The 22,260-nt window shown below is 36.2% G+C and overlaps 1 protein-coding gene across 1 annotated transcript in view; it reads left to right on the top strand.

Moving 5' to 3' along the window:
• Nucleotides 1–7,732: 7,732 nt before the first annotated feature.
• LOC126829504 (FRAS1-related extracellular matrix protein 2) overlaps nucleotides 7,733–22,260 on the top strand; it is a 114,075-nt gene continuing 99,547 nt past the window's right edge. The window contains exon 1 of the mRNA XM_050559418.1: nucleotides 7,733–12,827. Within this exon, the coding sequence (XP_050415375.1) occupies nucleotides 7,844–12,827 (4,984 nt within the window). The 5' untranslated portion in view covers nucleotides 7,733–7,843. The remainder of the gene's footprint in view (nucleotides 12,828–22,260) is intronic.

Below are 22,260 nucleotides of genomic sequence, written 5' to 3'. Positions count from 1 at the left end.
TTAAAAATAATACATAATCAAAATTATTCTTAGCTTTCCGGAACACCCGATACCACCCGTCACTGGGCTCATATAATGACGCTAGTTCCACGTAGCAGACCATGTTATTTTCTTACATTCGGATTAATTTTGGCGCTTTGTTATTAATTAACTTTCTTATATTGGATTGTTTATATTGTTTTATTTTTGACGAAAAGTTTGCAATCAAAAATGTATATTGGGTCATGCTCCGACCGACATCCCTCTCCAAGCCACCCAAAAAAGAATAAATTACCAAACATGCACCGAAACCCTTAATCAAAAAATGTGTTTAGTTTGGGAGAGTGTTGGCATAGATTTAAGAGATGTAACCATCTTCATTGTGGCCTACTGAAATAACTCAATCAATGGTCATGAATTATTAATTATAACAGTCACTGCTTGTCATTATTTTAAACAAAGACACTTTCCTCCGACAAATAGGTTTATCAAACAGCTATCTGTTCCAGGCATTTGCCGGGGGCATAGGCGTAGGAGCTCAAAGTAATTCAGGGGGGCATAAGAGAAAATTGTCCGAAATCAATACCGTTTTTTCGGGCATACATATCATAAGAGAGCTTCGGGCATATTTTCGGGCATGCAGTGGACAAGAAAAAGACGAGAAAATACTTTTCGGGCAGTGTGGATCTCATAGAAATAAGTTAGTTATATTTTTTCTCTAAACGTTAATAGACAAAAAAGGTCGTGGAATTTTTTTTATGCCCGAAAATAATTTTTTTTGCCCCCCCCCCCCCCGGCTCCTACGCCTATGGCCGAGGGTCCTCCGATTCCTCCCACTGCTAACGATCCCTACGCGAAAGCGAATTATTGAAATAAAATTGAACCATATGTTAGTCTCGAAATGACCTAGTTTGTGTCGAGTGGACGTTACCCCCCCCCCCCCCTCTCTTATCGCGAGGAAAGAATTGAACTAAATTCCATGGAAAACTTTATAATAAGATATATTCTTTGTTAATATCGGCTTCTGTTTCCTTTAAGTATTTCCAGTTTGTCAGATTCTAATAATTGTCAGTTTGGTAAAGTGATTAATATTATAATAATCACCAATGCAAACATTGAAGGGGCGGACAATAAATCTGAGAAAATCATCAGCTGACCTAATGAAAGTTTGTATCTTAAGGGCATGCATGGCCGGTTGTTTAGTGGTGGACAATGCTATATTGACTAGATATGGACAGACAGATGGCTAATTGGCTTTCATCCTCCAAAACCATCATAATTCAAACAACAACCTCTACTTCTAATAAATATCTTAAAGATTAGTAAAAGTTAAAGTCGTGATAGGGTTTTACCACTGCATGCATTATTTAAATAACAATAAAGTACATGGGTTGTCCATCTGCTCTTATAGGAGACTGGTACCATGGACGGATTGTCTGCTTCTCAGCTGTTCTTCTTCGCCAAGGGTATGCATTAATTTCGGATTGTCTGTGAAAGCCTTTGTTTATTTACAAGACTAAAGTTGCTTGGTCCTAAAGGGGCGTAGGGCATACATTTTAAAGGCGCTAATTGAGTCAGTATTTCTCGTGAGATAGTAAAAAGGACCATTTTCTAGCAGCATAAAGATTAAAGATTATAAGCCAATATTTGCGAATTATTACCAGATTACAGGATTTAGAGCTCATTATTCCAACAGTTTCTGAGGGCACAAGACAACTCCATCTCCTGAAGCTGGTATCAAAAGGGGTACTTTACAGTATACTACTTCAGCTTCATAAGTTAACGGGACAAAACACGAGTGTCAAGGAAATGTCGTTTTACGTAATAAAAATGCTCCGTAATTATAGGTAGTATTAACAAGAGTGTGCAATGTAAAATCTAAAATGGTTGAAACGTCAGAAGGAGATGGTCCCAACGTCAGAACTTCAGAAGGAGATGATCCAAACGTCAGAAGGAGATGCCCCCCCCCCCCAAAAAAAAAAGGAGAAGGAGATGGCCCAAACGTCAGAAGGAAAAGGAGAAGGAGATGGTCCAAACGTCAGAAGGAGATGTCCCTCCCTGCAGAGCACTCCATTTTCTTTTAATACACGAAAACTTGTAACGCCTAAATGTATTGGTAAACCGACTTTGTTGAACCAGAAGGAAGGGTGTAAGTCAAATTATCCACGTGTGAAAAAAGCAATTTGATATAAGTTAGAAATCATCAAATTAAATGTAGAACAAAGATTGTTCTTGAATTTGTTGTGTTCTTTTTAATATGGTGTCCCCGCAACTATATGTTGTTTGTTATATAACACTGCTGTTTTATAATGACACCACGTGGGTGCATGTTACCTTTAAGTACAGAATACATTTACACACCTTTATATTATAGTTGTGTCTTATAAACCCAGATTCTCGCGTTATACCCACTACCACCACATTTAGCATAATACTGTGCGTATCATGGAAAATTATACATGTTTATAACAATCTTGGATAAGTAACCTTTAAATTCCTTCCTCTTCGAATTAGTCAGACGGGTCATTTGTGTCATGCAACATACGATATTTGTTGGTAGAGTTGCTCCGTATCGTTACGGAACCAGATACGTTGCAACACAGGGAAAAACAATAAATTAAATACCCCAAGACATTGTTTAAATTGGTTCAGAATATTTCAGTTTGATTAAGGGAGTAGCTTTTCTACTGGCCTATTGTTGTACTGACATAATCATTCGCTCCCGAAGCAAAAATCTGCATCGTATTTCAGAAGATGCTGGAGGCATACAGGTGTTTGTTTTCGATTATCTGTATCTTATTCTAACACGCCATATCTATACATTCAATTTAAAGTAGAAGTCTCTAACTCAGTATCATCCAAAGTCTTCGACATTGAAAACACGAAGTATTTGTCAGTTTAAATCAACATTGATGTTGTGAATTTACCGGGAAAAAGGTAGGCTTCTGATATCCAATATTTGAGACAAAATAAACATTTTACCATTGTTACACGAATCGTGTACCATATTTGCATTTCAGAGCCACTTATAACAAGGGACTCGAAGAAGGAGGTTCAACATATTCCACAAGTCATGTCAAACGGTGATGCCATATTCTTATCTGAAAAGCATCTGCAATAAATACTATCAGTGTAGACTGGAATAACCAGACGCTAGAGATTGCCATTCGATTGATACTTCTGTCGTATTTCGCCGAACATAACTGATTAGAAATTAGAGTATAAACAGAAACGATTGAATGTAAATCAGTTTATATACATTCATATTACATTATTATATGAGGTGCGAACCATTTGTGTCAATTTCTAGGTCCCAAATATTAGTGATTTAGCTCCTTTAACATCTCTACCCTTTCTAAAATATAGACGTATAAACAAAATTATATGGGAGAAAAATTAGTGAGAAAAGTGCGTGTGTAGTTATCTATCTAGCTTACTGGTGGTAGGTAACAGCCGATGACTAGAGAAAATTATATACACACGGATACAATACAAGTTGCGCAATTGCCAAAATTAACGGAGCGACTGGAAGATTTCTAGCCAATTTTCTGGTTTCTGTGCATAAATACTATTTATAAAGAGAGATTTATGCGTTATTTAAATCCAACAAAAAATACAACATGAAACTAAAAATAGCTCCTTGTCCTTTTTTATCATAGAATCTTATCTCAAGAACATATTATCAAAGATTGTAAGACTCTCTGTAGTTACATGTGAATAACCCGTTTAAAGGAGAAATTCCAGACATATTCCAGTGAATAAAATTGATTGTATGAAAGGCTCTTAGAATCCCTTATACTAGCTAAACGCAGCTATCTGAAGCTTTGTAGTACGTCTTTCTAGAAATATTAACGGTCTAATTATCTTAGTGCCATAGTGCTATATTAGAGCCGAGCGCTACAAGCAAAACACCCATGTAAAATCCTTTGGTTATCATTTCCAAATAGCATAAACGAACTTCTTTTTCGGAAGCCCAATAAAAACAGGGGCTCACCCTATAAATTTATTACACACGCAGACTACAAAAATATACATACAGACACTTTTGTGCCCCGATTAACACTAAAAGGTGCCAAATGTTTGTGCCATATTTGCAATAAGCAGATGTTTGTTTAGATTTTGTTTATCAGGTGAAACTGATATTTTCAGCTAAACAACACAACTTATGGCATTTATGGCAATCATGACCACGGTATACGATAACAGAAAGTAAAATAAAAAATATAAAGTTTGGTCAAACTTCCATAAGAGTCAACGTCATACACAATAGAAGGTATTCTTTCAGTTTCTGGAATCAGCGGCTAAGTGAGAGGGGCGCAATCACGAGCTTTGTGTCATGGTTTTGAGTTTTTGCGCCCCCTCGCAAATTATAATGCTCAACCGGTGTCAAACATATACCGCTTGTCAGGATATGATATAAATATCGACTCTAGCATGTTCCAAGCAGGCCAACATTACTCGGTGGAACTTGGAGGGACTGCCACCCACCTCCTGCCCCGCACACACATATAAATATTGTTTTTTGGGAGGCTCGGACGGGATCTTATTCCTCATGCAAAATCATGAGTCACCACGCCCCTGTCTGGAATACCCCATGCAGATTGGTATTTATAAGTGACGTTATTGGATTTGTATAATATACTGGTATAAAACAAGAAGAGAGAGATAGAGAAATTGGGTTTAACGTCCACTCGACACAAACTAGGTCATTTCGGGACTAATATATGGTTCAATTTTATTTCAATAATTCGCTTGCGCGTAGGGGTCTTTAGAAGTGGGAGGAAGCCGGAGGACCCGAGAAAACCCACGAAGTTGGACAGGCGACCCACTCCTTGTCACGACAACCGGGAAATCGAAACCACGCCAGTTGACTCAATGACAGACCTTATGATACAACGCGCATGCGCTAACCATTCGGCCATCCAACCCCCCTCACAAGAAATGGTAAAAAAAAAACCCAGCTAAAAAATCAAATTCTTTGTTCTTCGATTTTGCTTACACTAAATAATAATTAATCGTTTTTTCTAAACACAACCATCCTTTTATACATTTCAATTCAATTAGAGTTGAACAATTAAGAAACAGGGAGCTGCAATTATATAATTATTCGTTTGACTGAATAAACTGTAAAGACATTAACACTGACAACTTCCAGGATCAATGAATCTTTATATTTTCTGACAAATATAATTATTTTTTATTTAAAATATGTTCTGATTATGAGTTTCAGGTTATTAGAGCGGGAAACCCCACATGTGCATTCAAGAAACACGCGCAATTATAGGTGGTTTTCTATGAATTATAAAGACATTCTCATATATGGCAGAAGTATGAACAGCGGGAGAAGTTCCTGTCCTTTTAAATGTTCAACATGTTCTTGTATCTGCTTGCGTTCCTGTAATATATTATAACGTTGAATTATTTCACGAATATAAATACATAACGTACCTTGTCAAGAATAACTGATACGATTTCTCATATGGAGAGAGAGAGGGGGAGAGAGAGAGAGAGAGAAATGGGGTTTATCGTCCATTCATCACAAACTAGGTGATTTCGGGACTAACACATGGTTCAATTTTATTTCATGTGCGTATAGGGGTCTTTAGGAGTGGGAGGAAACCGGAAGACCCGGGGGAAAAACCCACGGGATTTGACAGGCGCGACCCTACTCCTTGTCACGTACAACCGAGAAATCGAAACCACGCCAGTTGACTCAATGACAAACCATATGATACAGCGCGCACAGGCTAACCATTCGGCCATCCAACCCCCCATTCTCATATGGGGAAGACGCATAGCTTATAATGTGCGTTGTAAATGTAATTAAAGCATTTTTTGCATTCGTTTATCCCATAACGTACGTTCGTACTTGTTTATTGTAAATTACTGTAATGTGTTATATCGTGTTGAAACATTTACAAAATGAAATGAAATGGAGACGGGCATACGCCATACAGTGTGCAATAAGGGAAATAATGCCCGGGCAGCGGTACTATGGCCTACTCTTATATCGAATTCCAACTGCCAATGGATCTTTTACATGCACGCCAATATACTTGGGACCTCGGTTTTCCGTCCCACCCGAATGACTAGACAGCTGTCCTTGCCAGGCCCTCCATCCTGCAGCACTGCCATGAGGAAACCACGTCAGAAAATCTTGATGAACTTTCTTGGCCAATGCAGGGATCGAACATGCGACCTCCAGACTAACGATCCACCGTCTTACCCACTTAGCCACCGTGGCCCCGAAACAATTACAATCTCAGGGGTAATAATAATACGCGACATGTCTTCAGTCAGTTCTTTCCCGGATACCACGAATGGTCATTTCTCCAAGAAATCGTCCGTGTAGATCTTGAAAACAGACATTATGACTGTCTAGTTTTTGTCTTGTCCACAGGTTTTGTTTGTGTGCAGTGCGGTCTTCCTGCACTTAATATAATATGATATATCGTTCAACTAGAAATTGTGATATAAGCAGACACGAACCCAACTAAGCAGGTGTTGTATTCTTGGCGAAAAGTTGACCATTACACGACCCATAAAAAAACACACTCTTATCAGTGGTCATAAAGCGACCGGTCAGCAGTGTTGATACACCATCAATCTTCGCTTTATTTTCTTTCGTCTGTCGAACTTCTACAACCAACTACTATTACCAATGAAATATTCACTAAAAATAGACAAAAGAAAGAGGTTATAATAAGCTCATAAAGCGTCCGTTAAGATGGGATGGGTGGAAAACGATGAAGTAAAGTGTTGTTTTCCATCGATAATTATCGCTTATACCAAGGCTGCCATTCACTCATAATGCTAACGATGTTAGAAATTAGACAGGCGCCCTTCACATCAAATATATTTTACATCGTCTCATAATTCAGGTTAATGTCGACGATATGCCATATCCTCGCCCAAATTCAATTAATGTCTCGATCATTGAGGTCAGATAATCAACAAAGGCATTAATTATTTATAAAGGACAAATATCTGGTGATATTTCGGGGAATGATATGCGAAGTTGATCTTGAAAAGTGAGGGAACATTAATTTCTCTGCGTCGGCCTACCTCTTAAAGCAAAATTCTCGTTATTTAGTGTCTTATTTTTGTTCTTCAAAGAGGGATGGTCACTATAATATTGTTATATTATAGGATTACAGGGAATTGAACAGAGATATATACACAGAAATAATAAATTGGTATTTTCTTCTTGGCTACACGGAAAACATTTTCGTTGATGCCTTTTATGGAAACCGTTATAAATTTGCTTTTTTCAATGTCAAGAAATGAAAACGTTTCAAGTGTTGCGTAATTTCCCCGTGCCGTATAATTCAAACGTAATCATAAGTACCGGTATTTCTATTTCACATGAGCCTTACAAATTTACATGCCTATTCGGCACATGTTTTATCAGTAAACTAAATCAAATTGCTGGGTCGCGTGCTTGTATATATCTTATGTGATGGTTTTAACACTCATAATCCAATAAGAATGCCAATATTCTCTTGTCTGATAGATATATATGTCAATCAATATTTAGCCCCGCCCTTCCACGCCCTTTCCTCTTGACGCATTGATGTCAAGGGCGGCCGTCTGGCGCTTGCTAATATTTGATTGGAGGAACAATACCCGCGCTTTATTACAACGTGCTCTTTGTTTACACATTTATGCAAATATGTCGTGCCGGAAGCAAATTTCAAGGGGTCAAGCATAACGCGACTCGTGAGGTTATTGTGATATTCGGCAAAAAGGTAAAGTATGGCTGTGTTGGTTATACATGTGCCAAACTTTCTTACTGAACTCAACGAGTTTGGATAACAAGTTTTGTGTGAAAGCGGTGATTGTGCAATAACTCGGGTTCCTGAAAATGGCCCGTTTTATTTGTACACTGGACTTACAGGTGATTTACGGCCGGACACTTAGTGCCGCTTTTGTCGCGTTGATTGTGTTAATACAACTGTGTGCGACTCAGGTGTTGTTACGACCCGAGGATATTTTACGTGCAAAACGTCCAATTGAAGTGCCGTTAGGAAGAACTATATACGTTACACCCGAAGATTTACAAATAAATGTACGGGGTGAAGATCGATGTACAGTTACTGTTTTAGACAATGATCCCTTGTCACAGAGACCAGGCAAACTTATGCCGATAATTTTCCCATGTAATTTCGGTGCCCGAGATGTACAATACGCTCATTTTGGATCTCGTAATCCATCGGAGGACAGGATTCGTTTACAAATTCGTTATGATTCTCCCACCCAAACTTTACTTATTCCATTTACACTATCTATGGAAGTATCTTTTGTACAGTTAGAAATAGTCACACGTAATTTACCTATCAAAGTAAATGAATTACGGGGTGTCAGTCAGCCTATCGACTCAAGTGTATTGGAGTTTAATTATGACCGCGAGGTTGAATTTTGTAAAGTGACAATTTTATCGAGAGCTAGTGGGTTACCCCGTTATGGCAGAATTATGAATAATACCGATATGTTAAATATGGTTGATTGTGACGAATTTTTAACCATGGGTATACGATACCACCACATTTGGGATAAGACGTCTCCCGACCGCGATTATATTCCAATGGTCGTTGAAGTGTTTGATAGCGATGGCAGCATAACTAAACAGGAATATTTTCAAATCATGGCCCGAATATCAGGGGGAGAAATAAACACTCGACCCCAGCCTAAAGTAGAGGCTTTATTAGTTATGGAGGTTGACCAATTCGTCATGACCGCTATTACAGATAAAATTCTATCAGCAACAGACGAAGAAACTAATTCCGATTATTTGATTTTCAATATTACTAAGCCATTGGGACCGAATCAAGGGCATATTGTCAGCACGGATGATCGTTACCAACCTGTTAAATCCTTTTATCAACGAGACGTGAGAGATCTCAGGATTGCCTTTAAACCCCCTGCTCAAGATTCGAATAGTCAACGCATATTTGAAGTGGGTATTGAAGTGGTCGATTCAGAAGGACTCGCCTCTGATCCCTTTTTGTTGATGATAGTTGTAAAACCTATGAATACAATGGCCCCTGTTGTCACGACCAACAGAGGTTTACAACTGTTTGAAGGACAGTCTCGTTATTTAAAGAGTGACTTAAACTTACGCATATCCGATGAAAACGATCTGCAGAATGTAAGAATTTTTGTAGACGATGGATTAAGGCATGGTCAGCTCATAATCCCAGGAGGTAGAAAATTTTTCACTCCAAAAGATTTAGATGAAGGGACAGTGATCTACCAACATGATGACACAGATACCTACAGCGATAACATTATATTCAAAATGACCGATGGTCGAAATGTAGTCGAGTACCTTTTCCCGATTTCTGTCTATCCAGTAGATGACGAACCCCCAATTTTAAATGTGAACACTGGATTAGAAATTCGTAAAAATGAACTGGCTGAAATATCCCCTTTTGTTTTAAGTGCAACTGACATTGACAGTGATGACAGTCAAATTTCCTTTGATTTACAACCACCTTACTCCACTGAAGGCATAATCTTAAAGAGACAATTTGAAGTTCCTCGAGATTCCCAAGAGTGGCAGGTAACAAACGGTGTGTATGAAAAAATTGTGCAGTCCTTTACTCAACAGGATATCATGGATGGTAAAATATTTTATCAGCATGTTGGTCCTCATAGATCAGATTTTGTTATGGACAGAATACGTTTTAAATTATTTGATGGAGGCGAACCACCAAATAGCTCGGATATGGAAGAATTTATTGTCAAAGTTGCTCCCATAGATGACCAACAGCCATATATTTACCCTGATACCTCTCTTCAAATGGATGTTAATGAGTTCCAATTGACAGAACTGAAAAGAAAATTTTTGAGGTTTACTGATGATGACACTGATGATAGACAATTAAAATACACCATCACAACTCAACCATTTGATACTGATCCTAATACACCATTAGAACCAGGTACAATCGTGATGTGTGAAGATACCCAAAGAAGAGTTAGAACTTTCACTCAAGCCCAGGTCAATCATCATAAGATATGCTATAAGCCACCAAGCTCAGAACTAGGTTTTGTCCCAAGAATTATCCAGATGGCTTTTGATGTAGAAGACATCAATGGAAATGCTATTGGGGGACAGAAATTCACATTCTTGATCAAACCTGTTAATAATCAGCCACCCAAAGTCATCAATGGAGGCCTAAATGTGATAGAAGGGCAGTTTACTATTTTGACCCGAGAGATGTTGGATGCAGAAGATCCGGACACTGATGGTTCTAACATACACTTTGTTATGGATCAGCTGCCAACTCATGGAGCACTACAACTAGACGAAGATATTTTAGATATTGGAGACAGCTTCACTAGACAGCATATCCAGAGCGGAAGAGTTGCCTACTTCAATGTTAGAGATGATAATGGTGATGACACCTTTATTATTGATGTCACTGATGGTGTTCATCATGTTCCTGTCACCTTTGATGTCAAAATCGATTTTATTGATGATGAGGCACCTACTTTAATTGGTATTGATTCTGGAACTTTAGGAATATCATTAGAGGTTAAAGAAAATAATGTTGTCAGAATTACACAAGACAAATTGAAGGCATCCGATCCAGACACTGATGATCAACAACTGACCTTTGTACTTTCTAAATCTCCATACGAAGGTGCAGTCTTACTTAATGGAAGACAGACGGAAGAATTTAGTCAGAAAGATGTTGCTGATGGAAGAGTTGAATATAGACACACGGGAGGAGAAGTTGGACCTGTGGGTAGAAATGACACTTTCCAGCTAATGTTGACTGACAGATCAGCTGATTTCATTGTTGGTGGAAATCAAATAACAGAAATATCAGTCCATGTTAAAATCTTGCCAGATGATAGCATAGCTCCAATTGTAAGCGTTGGTGCTCCATTTGAAGTTCTAGAAAATGATAAGGCACCAATTTTACCTATTCATTTAGATGCAACTGATATTGATACCGAAGATGAAAATATAGTGTGTACTATCATTACTCAACCCATACATGGATATGTGGAGAATGCCTCACCAGGACCTGGTTCGGAGAAACCAAGAACTGGTTTACCTGTTTCAGCTTTCAGCATAAAAAATGTAAGGCTTGGTCAGGTAAACTATGTTCAAAGTGTCCACAGTGGTGTTGAACCTAGACGTGACTCTTTTACTTTCTATTGCTCTGATGGTATAAACAGTTCCCCAAATCAGCAGTTTACTGTAAACATTTATCCTGAAAACGATGAAGCTCCTGAAGTATTCCTCCGAGAATTCATGGTGTTGGAAGGGATGAACCTAATGGTAGATCTTCCAATATTAAATGTTGTGGATAAAGATGATCCAGCTGATGAACTAGTTTTTACCATAACCAAATTTCCAGAGCATGGACAAATTATGCAGCAGAGAATCCAGGGGTCTTTCCCAATTGAATCATTTACATTTGAAGATATAGCTGGTGCCTCTACTATAGAATATGTCCATGATGATACAGAAACTTTATCAGATTCTTTTGAATTTTTTCTAACTGATGGTAAATTCAACATCACAAAAGAAGTTCCTATTATTGTTATTCCACTTGATGATGAGACACCCAGGCTTACCATTAACAATGGACTGGAAGTTGAAGTTGTGGGAGAAACAGTTACAATCACTAATGATGAGCTCAAGGCTGAAGATTTGGACTCAAATGATCCAGACTTAACTTTCATTGTACGACAAATGCCCAAATATGGATACATTCAGAAACTTTTAGGCAATTTTATTTATAATATCAGTTTAAGTGCCAACTTTACCCAGAATGACATTGACAATGAAAGAATACAATATGTTCATACAGGTCAAGAAGGTGTTCGAGATCTTATCAAATTTGATGTGACTGATGGACTTAATCCATTGATTGATCGTTATTTCTATATTACCGTTGAAGGAATTGATATGATATATCCCAGTGTTGTCAACAAAGGAGTGGAACTACCAGAGGGAGGAAGAATAGTTCTTTCCACTGATTTATTGGGAGGAACTGACTTGAATACCCCAGATGAAAACCTTCAGTTTATAGTTACTCGGGCACCAGGTCGTGGACATTTAGAAATAACAGATTCTCCTGGAGTGCCCATTACCTCATTTTCACAACTAGATCTAGCTGGTAATAAAATCCATTACATACATACCAGTACAGATGAAATGAAAATGGACAGTTTTGAATTTGAAGTAACTGATGGATTCAATCCTGTTGCTAGAACTTTCAGAATATCTATAAGTGATGTGGACAATAAGAAACCGGTTTTGATGTTCCAAACATTAAGACTAAAAGAAGCTGATAATAAATTAATCACCCCCTTTGAGCTTAAAGCTGAAGATCGAGATTCTCCAAATGATAAGATTGTGTTTACCATTACACAAACACCGATTCATGGAAACCTGTTGTTTAATAACACCAGGGTTGTTTCTACTTTTACCCAAGAAGATTTGAATGAAAATATGATTACCTATCAGCACGATGGCTCAGAAACAACCCATGACAGTTTCTCTTTTACAGTGTCGGATGGCGCTCATTCCGACTTTTTTGTTTTCCCAGAAATTTCAGTGACCACCCGACGTCCACAAACAATTAACATTGAAATCAAAGCTATTGACAATGGAACTCCACAGATTTCTGTGAACTCAGGAGCCTCAACCTTGTACAACATGGGAGGGGGTGGACTAGGATTTAAAATTACCAAAAAAGCTTTAAAAACAAGCGATCGAGACAGCCCTGATAATAAGCTAAAGTATACCATAACATCTGCCCCAAAATATGGGTATATCATCAATACTGCTATTGGCAACAGAAGCATTAATACTTGGTCGCAAGGTAAGACATTTTTTTTTTTATAAAATTACGATTCGCAAAATTGTACTTTTTCGGTTGCTGCTATATTAAAGTGTAATTCAGATTATTTTAATTGCTATATTTTCCAAATTTTTGATCATGGTTCATAACTTCATATCATTCTTAATTTATCAAAAAGTGAACGTAATTGATACAAATAAGTCTATACCAGTTAGCAGATATGTCATGATTAAACTAAAGATAAATATGTAATTTGAATGTTTACACCTGTGTTGATTACAAATATACATACACACCACTAACACAGGTATATTATAACTTTATATATACACCTGCAACATGACATATAATATACTCATGTATTTTGTAGAGCAAAAAAAAAAAAAAAAAAAAACTAACATAAAAGAAAACATGTTCAAAATTTTTTCCTCAAAAAATAAAAGGTATGAATGTTCAATTGATTAAATGTTGAAGGCATCAAGGAGTGTTCACAAATTTTCGAAGAAGAAGATGATGACTTCCTTTCACAGCATTCCTTTCCAACACCAAATGGAAAGTGACATTTTTTCACATTCCACGATTAATCCTTCACACCAACTAGCAAATGAAATCTTGATTCAAGATAATAATATAATAATTCATTGACCAAAAAATTTATCCTACCATCTTGTTTCCAAATATGACATGATAACCCATCATCAAATGACAGACGGACTGTAATCTTTTCTTACTTTTAAGAAAAAATATATTAGAAAGTAACAGTACTGTCCAAGTGTTACTGATAAACATATTTACACCTAATTGATTGATAACATGTTTTGTCAAGAGTTGATAAACTATACAAAAGACATTTGTCATGTTCAAAACCTCAGATATGTTTTTGCAGCCACTTTCATGTAGCTCATCAGAGAGTTGAATTCTTTTGAAGGAAGATAACCTAATACTAGTGTTATCAGAAAATTTACATCTGCCCTCAGATGTGTTCCACAATTGTTTCTTAATGATGACCTAATCAGTTATAGGGCCATGTGTACAGAATCAGAATATTGAGGCGTAGATAAGAATATGTATTGTAAATGGTCATATTACTGAATGTTGTGAATATACAAACTGTTAATGAGTTTAATTAATAAATAAATGTATTATATACAAAGGTTAATTTTATAAATTGTATAAATAAACATAACATTAACCTATTAATACTCGTTTATCCTAAACTAATTGTCATTAATATTAAAAAAATCTAAACATTTCTCTCTCCCATCCAACAAACTTCAAGTGCATATTTTTATTGACATAAATTAAACTAGCAGTCTTTAAATCTGTCAATTGAAAGAGTAAATAACTATTAACTGGGGAGTTTGTGATGGTCTACGAAGGAGGGGGTGGGTGGGGTGTCCCAGGGTGGGTGGGGTGTCCCAAAACAATTCCTCCACCACTGCCATTATCCAACAATGTTGTTTTTACATGATTAAGAGGGGCGTTGGATGGCCGAATGGTTAGCATGTGCGTGTTGTATCATACAGTCTGTCACTGAATCGACTGGTGTGGTTTTGATTCCCCAGTTGTACGTGACAAGGAGTAGGGTCGCCTGTCCAACCTCGTGAGTTTTCTGAATTATTGAAATAAAATTGAACCATATTTTAGTCCCGAAATGACCTAGTTTGTGTCGAGTGGATGTTAAACCCCATTTCTCTCTCTCTTTGCATGATTTTAATCGAATAAAATCCAAGATGTATCCAATAACAGTTGACCAGAATTTATATATTTTGTGAATCAATTTAGATGGCTTTTCTAGTTATTTATTTATAAACTATTTCAGAAAAAGCTTGATAATTTTGTTAGCTTTTGGATAACTTATAAGTACTGTAAAGATTAGCCTTAGGCTAAGGGTGTTTAATCTTGTTTGTCTTTCAATGCAGAATGAGTGTTACATACTCGGCAATGTGTTAACATATATATAGAGAGAGATATGAGTAGCAGACAAACTTGTAATTATGTTAAAGGTAACCAGACGAAGTAGCGAAGTATCGTTATTAAGTGGTTTTAGCTGTATGTAATGTATTACATTCATCAATAACTAAGAGTATTATTGAAGTATTTCCTGTCATTGATCTAAAAGCCCGCACACATTATTTGTCATAGCAAGAGAGAGAGAGAGAGAGAGAGAGAAATGGGGTTTAACGTCCACTCAACACAAACTAGGTCACTTTGGGACTAACATAAGGTTCAATTTTATTTCAATAATTTGCGTTGGGTGTAGGGTTCTTTAGCAGACGACCCTGTTCCTTGTCACATACAACCCGGGAATCAAGACCACACCAGTTGACTCAATGACAGACCTTATGATACAACATGCACATGACGCCCTAACCATTTGGCCATCCAAACCCCCTATCTGTCATAGCCTAGTGTTACTCCAAAATATAAAACAAATGGTGAATATTTGTGATTCTGTAAGACGAAAGTTACTGGAGTTTAATCATTAACGCACAGCTAGGTTGTTTTGCTACTAACTTTTATTTAATTTTTTATTTTGTTGGTTTGACTATTTAGTAGGGGTAGGAAACTATAGAACTCCCATTATCTGGATATTTAACGGGTCCTTAAAGAGAAATGAAATGAAATGTAATGGAGTTTAACGTCCTACTGTTCTGCTCCAATACTGGGCTAATGAAGACGACCATGCGGGAAATTTTGCACAAGCAGCCGCACTATGGCCTACTTTTATATTGAATTCCATCTGCCAAGGGATCTTTTATGTGCACGCCAATGTATACATGGGACCTCAGTTTTTTGTGCCATCTAAAGGACTAGACAGCAGTCCTTGTCAGGCCCTCCGTTCTGCACCACTGACAAGAGGAAACCCTGTTGGAAAATCCTGATGAACTTTCTCGGCCAATGCGGAGATCGAACACCCGACATCCAGACTAGCAACCCAGCGTCTTATCCACTTAGCCACTGTGTCTCCCGTCCTTAAAGATACATTTAATGTGATTGACGATAATTGGAAAGGCTATATGCATTTGTTGGGTTTATTTTTGGATATAAAACAAGGATATGATGGATGTTTTATTTTATTTTTTTTCATACAGAACTAAAAGAAAAGAATTTAGCACTTTGGTGAAAATATTCGCATATATTAATTTTATTATATCAGTTTCATATTAACAATGTTCAAATCAGTTTATAATGGGGGCTCATTTTAAGGATATTTAATTTTGAAAGAATGAATTTTAACAATGTCCATTATTAGTCCTACTTGTCTGATTGGAGTCTGAATTACACCCCCTCTCTCATCTATAGAGGAATGACATGCTTCATGATTTTATTATCATTTCTTTTATGGTCAGTGACAGGTATATCAGTTCATGATTGGACAGACCACTATTCTCATAAATCTTTTCTTTGACCACTACTCATCATGTGGTCTTTCACACTTTGAGGTAGACTGCTTGACCTACATGTGTATGTATCCAGCAACAATACGTGTATGTATGTATGAAAAACTATATTCACTTACTGTGGTACAAACATACATACATGATGTGACCTATCTCCATGTATTAAGGTCATGGTATAAGTCACAAGTGCAATATTTTATTTATGAATGTTTAGGCTATGCAAGATTTTTTCACGTGGCATAAATATGAGGACAGATGACATTACCAAGGCATTGACACTGATTGGTACATTCTGGATGAGATCTGTTGTTTTATACCGGCAGTTTGCATATATTATACAAATTCTGACCCAATTGGGGGGTGGGTGTCCGAATGGTTAGCGTGTGCGCATTGTATCATTAGGTCTGTCATTGATTCTCCAGATGTACGTGACAAGGAGCATGGTCGCTTGTCCAACCTCATGGGTTTTCTCCGGGTCCTCCAGGTTCCTACTACTGCTAAAGACCCCTACGCGCACGCGAATTATTGAAATAAAATTGAACCATATGTTAGTTCCGAAATGACCTAGTTTGTGTCGAGCAGACTTTAAACTCTCTCTCGCTCTCTCTCTCTATTTCTCTCTCTATCTCTGACCCAATGGCCAATGATATCAAAAGTGAAATAATATACCCAATATGGTAAAGTTACATATATTTATAAATAAACCACCTCAAACTCTAGGTGACTCTTTAAGAATTTAATGTCATTTACAGTTGAGTAATTTGCTGATACATGAAATAACACAGTGCACATAATCATCATTTGCATACTTATATTACAGTAATGATTTAACCAGTAGTCTATGCATTTAGTTTTATATCCATGTTTATTTATGTAGAAATCATCTACTGTGCTTAATACAAAATAGCTATTACACATTCATTTATTGCATAAGGGGTGGGGGGGTGGATGACCGAATAGTTAGCAAATGCGTGCTGTATCATAAGGTCTGTCATTGAGTCAACTGTGTGGTTTTGATGGTTGCCTGTCCAACCTCGTGGGTTTTCTCCGGGTCCTCTGGTTTCCTCCCACTGCTAACGAACCCTACATGCAAGCTAATTATTGAAATAAGATTGAACTATGTATTAGTCCCAAAATGACCTAGTTTGTGTCGAATGGACGTTAAACCCCATTTCTCTCTGAATGTTGCTGATGTTCATAAAGGCAGAACAACCCAGACAAAATATTCTACTCAAATTGACTAGAGAATACATAATTGAAAACATTTCATTTCAAAGAAATGTGATAGAAAAACTGTGTTACTCAATAATTTCTCATAACTGGAGATCATGAACCGATACGATAAGCATGTGAACACCGCGTTACTCTTTGTGTTGTGAAGATAATAATCATATTGTATTTAGATACTTTGAAACCATACATATTCAACATTAGTTGGTGTAAAATGTCACTGAATAAAAGAAATAACAGCATAAAGCCCTCAAATGTTAATCAGTTTTAATTCTATTAAATATTTTATTTATGACATAAAGTATTGTTTTGATGCAAGAGAAATTGAATATTAGATGAATAGTGTTAACCATCTGTTACATCAGTCAGTTATGATTGTCTATTTATTGGAAGGATTTTATTGTGATGTATGCTTTGTTTGAAGAAACAATACATTGGATAGTACATAATATACATTAAATTTAAAGGGGCATTATGGAAGATTGGATAAAGAGCTAAAATAGTTAATAACTAGATAATGTAAAGGGAATATGATGAAAATTTTAGTCAAATTGCTCCATTCTGAACCAAGATATTAGCTTTACGAATTTTAGGCCAGGCCTCGATCATCATTACTAAAGTCGATACGATAAAAAAAAAACATTGTCTCGATTATTGATTTTAGGATTGAATCATCAATGAGCGTTGAGCAGCAAATCAGATTCAAATCCAGTGAAAATCTGACACATAAGATGGTATCAAGAGTTGATTATGGTCTTTTCATGTTAATTAATGTCTAATTAATAATTTATATAACATTTGAGGCCGAAAGAAAGACCTGCAATAGGCAGATTTAGCTCTTGCATAATTTATGTTTAAAGTTTCTGTTTTGTACAATCAATATGCTTATGATCAGGTTTTTGTAGTCTAAGCTGCATTGACATTTTTCTAGAATTACCTGCACCAGATAGGTTCAGATTCATGGGGGTGTAGTGTTTTTCAGTTTTCATGATGCCAAACGTCAATAACTAAAAAACTGAGATCAAATGAACAACGGCATCCCCTCTAATGGACTATGTTCACATTGAGTTATAACCGGGGACATTTGGAGTTAGACCACTATTTTACTTTTATCTACTGAAGCAAATTTATCTAAAGTATCTGCTTTCACAAAAAAACATTAGATACAAGCTGTATAACTATATAAAATTAACTTTGTGTACTAATTCCTTGGCTTCATTTCATTATGAACATTGTTCATAGTATAGAATTTGTACCTGATTTAAACCACGATTGCCAGAGAGCACTTTATCTTAATTAAAATTTAAAAAAAATAGTAAAATTCAGTCAAATATTATCTGATTGTACCATGTGTTGCACTGTTTAAAGAAATGTTGTAAGAAATACATCTGAGTCAGGTCTGTCACCTTGTAAACAGTTTTGGCTAATGGATACTAAAAATCTAGAAGAGCTTCATTGAATATGGACAAAGATTAACCACATGTAATCCAGACACATAATCATGACAAAATCCCAAAACCTGTCGGGGTGCACTGTGGCTAATTCTTTATACGTCAAATTCTGAAACATTTCAATGTCTGGTTTTGTTATGTGAGACATAGACTAAGATAAATGGATTCTTTTGAAGTGATATTGAGACTTTTAATATGTTACAAAATTTTGTCTCAGATCGCAAAGCAGTTTAGAAGATATTAGCCTACTTGTAACATATTACATATTTTAAAATTACTGATGCAGAACAAAACGTGTAAAAAAAACAAAAAAACATTTTAAAGAGACAATTAAAGGGCAAACCAGTTCAGTCAATCCAAAAATAGATTTGTTTGTATAGAAAAAAATTCAGAATTAAATTATTTTTATGAATTCGGATGCAGAAAAATGCCTGTCGATTGGGATAGGAAAAGCTAAAGTGATTTCAAATGGTCATTACTTAGGATTTAGTTGGGATTTAGTAGGGATTGAGATTTTACAATGGATTTCATTCTGGCAAGTTGCCCCTACATGTATGCATCAGCAGTTATCTATTACTTGCTTGGTTTCGATTCCCTGGTTGTATGTGACAAGGAGTAGGATCCTCCGGTTTCCTCCCACTGGTAAAAACCCCTACAACCGTACAACCGGGGAATCATGGGTTGCATTAATACTAGAGACTAGAACTAGTAAAAATGTATGTGAAAGTTACACATAGACGTAGGTCTTTGACCGTAGTAGGTTTATATTTATCATAAGTCTACACCTGTGTAATATATGTACTATTATTATATCATCAAAAACTGTTATTCTACCTGTCCGCCTTATACAACCATAATTTACATGTTACATTGTCACACAATAAACATTCAAGTTCTGTGGTCCTCTTTTATCTCTATAAATATAGTCTACATGTTTTTTATAGGTGTACGTACAGTATGTTCAATTCAATGTATATATTATAAAGATTGTTTTCAATGGGCGTTTTACATACAGGTTTTTGAATTATCCAGGTATAGTTACATACAGGTATAAGAATTATCCAGAATAAATGAATATAACCAGATAGTCCTTACTCAAAACAAAATATAATAAACAAAACAATATGCTAAGCTAGGTAATTCAACTTCCATGTTATATTTTATCTGGCTATGTTATTTCTGATCTATTACGATGTTGACGAAAGTTGAGATATATATTTACTTATAGTGTATAATGTGATTAAAATATGTACTTAATAAACATCATCATATGTGCTCTAGAATTAAAACCATTCAGTTTAAAAATATGTCATGCTTTCATCTTTTGCTTCAGGCAAATAGTAGTTTTTTTAAAATATGGACGAAATATGTATGGGTGTATATACAAATAAGATTAAATTGCTAAAGTGGTTGATTAAAGAGAGACTAGGTAGTAGTGAAAAATGATAGGAGAAATTTGCTTTTTTATAATGATAAAATTATATATAACTGTAGAAGGTTACAGGGTGGATCTGTTATTTTTTTATAGGGAAAGGGGATCAACTAGAAGTGTGCACTATGAAAAAAATACTTAATTATGTAGGTGATATACAAGTTTAATATACACAATTTCTAATATACATCGGATATACCAATTGAATATATGCAATTTCGGATATACATATAAATATATATTCAATATACACAATTTCTGATCTACATATGAATATACATTCAATATACGTAATTTCTAATATACATTCCAACACACAAGTTTAATTACCATAGATAAGAAACCTCATCCCTCAACCCTGTGGGTGGGGTGGGTGGGTGGGGATGGGTATGTGAGATGGCCTTCTTGTCTAGAGTGTCACGCTTAGAGCTGTAACTGGCCTGTCACCTCTGGCTTGCGGACATCGTTTTGATCCCTGGTGTGAGCGTATGTGGCTAGGGAATGGGTTTACTCCGGGTACTCCGGTTTCCCCCTACAGGAAAGACCCCTTCACATGCGTGAAGCTAATAATTCCCCCCCCCCCCCCCACAGGAAAGACACATGCGCTAAGATAATAAAAATGAAAATATGACAACTTGTCTGCGATATCACCTTCAGTGGAAGCAGAACAACAACAATCAACCCTTGCATCTTGAGATAACAGATGGTGCTATAATATACATCCAATATACAACCCCTTAATGTACCTAATATATCCAGCAAGAATATGTATAAACACATCCTACAGTGTATACCTAATATACAACCCCTTAATGTACCTAATAGTAAGTGCAGGGGGACTGCACCACACAAAATTTACACAAAAACAAATACATGGACAGGACATCATACTCAGGAAAACACAAATATATCTAGCAAGAATATGTATAAACACATCCTACAGTTTCTACCTAATATTTGTGTTTAGTCCCAAATAATGTACAATCAGTCAAAACACACATTAATAAGCATAACAAACATTCAGAAATAAACTCCCACATGATATTAGAAGTAGTCCCTTTGTTAAAAAAAATCCCTTAGGACTCATTTATCTTTAAAAGGGCATGAAAGTTAACTGTCTTTTCTCTAAGATATCACCCTTGGTGGAGCCAGAAACTCCAGGAACAAACGAACAGAGTTTTATGTTTCAAATTCTATATATATATATATTTGATTTATATTGATATGATATCTTATTGTAAGTTTTACTGAACACTTGAGTCAAGGATATGCGTGTTTATGAATGTTGTATAATACTAATGGTAGTTTCTGTGATTTAAAGATGTAAGATCAGCCCCTTTTAATTTTAAATTATTGTAGGACCTAAACCGCTTTTAAATCCAGTTCCCCCCACCCCTCCAAACCTAGTTGACCACTAATAATTATAATGCATAGGAGAAATGTATGTAAAAATGTTGTCCTTTTCAGTCTACACCTGAACCATTGAATAAAATCCTTCAACATGCATTGTAAGCATGTATAGACATGATTAAATTGGCAGCAACAATACAAATATCTCTATTCTTTGGAATAAACATGTAGTTAGGGTAACTTCCCTTTTGTAAAAGATAAGAATAAGATCACATACACCTGATTAGACTTTAATTATTTGAACAAGAGGATCTATTCCGGTAGTACCTAGCTTATTTCACTCCTTTATAATGAATGCTTTATTAAGACCACTGGACCAGCAAGAGAGATGGGGTTTAACGTCCACTCGACACAAACTAGGTCATTTTGGGACTAACATATGGTTCAAATTTAATTTTTTTAAAATATTCTTGCACGTAAGGGTCTTTAGCAGTAAGAAGAAACCGGAGGAACGGGAGGAACAGGAGAAAACCCATGAGGTTGAACAGGTGACCCTACTCCTTGTCACGTATAACCGGGGAATCAAA

This window comes from Patella vulgata, chromosome 8 (assembly GCF_932274485.2).
Source record: "Patella vulgata chromosome 8, xgPatVulg1.2, whole genome shotgun sequence".
Classification (NCBI taxonomy): domain Eukaryota; kingdom Metazoa; phylum Mollusca; class Gastropoda; family Patellidae; genus Patella; species Patella vulgata.
This window is presented reverse-complemented; position numbering and strand designations above follow the sequence as displayed.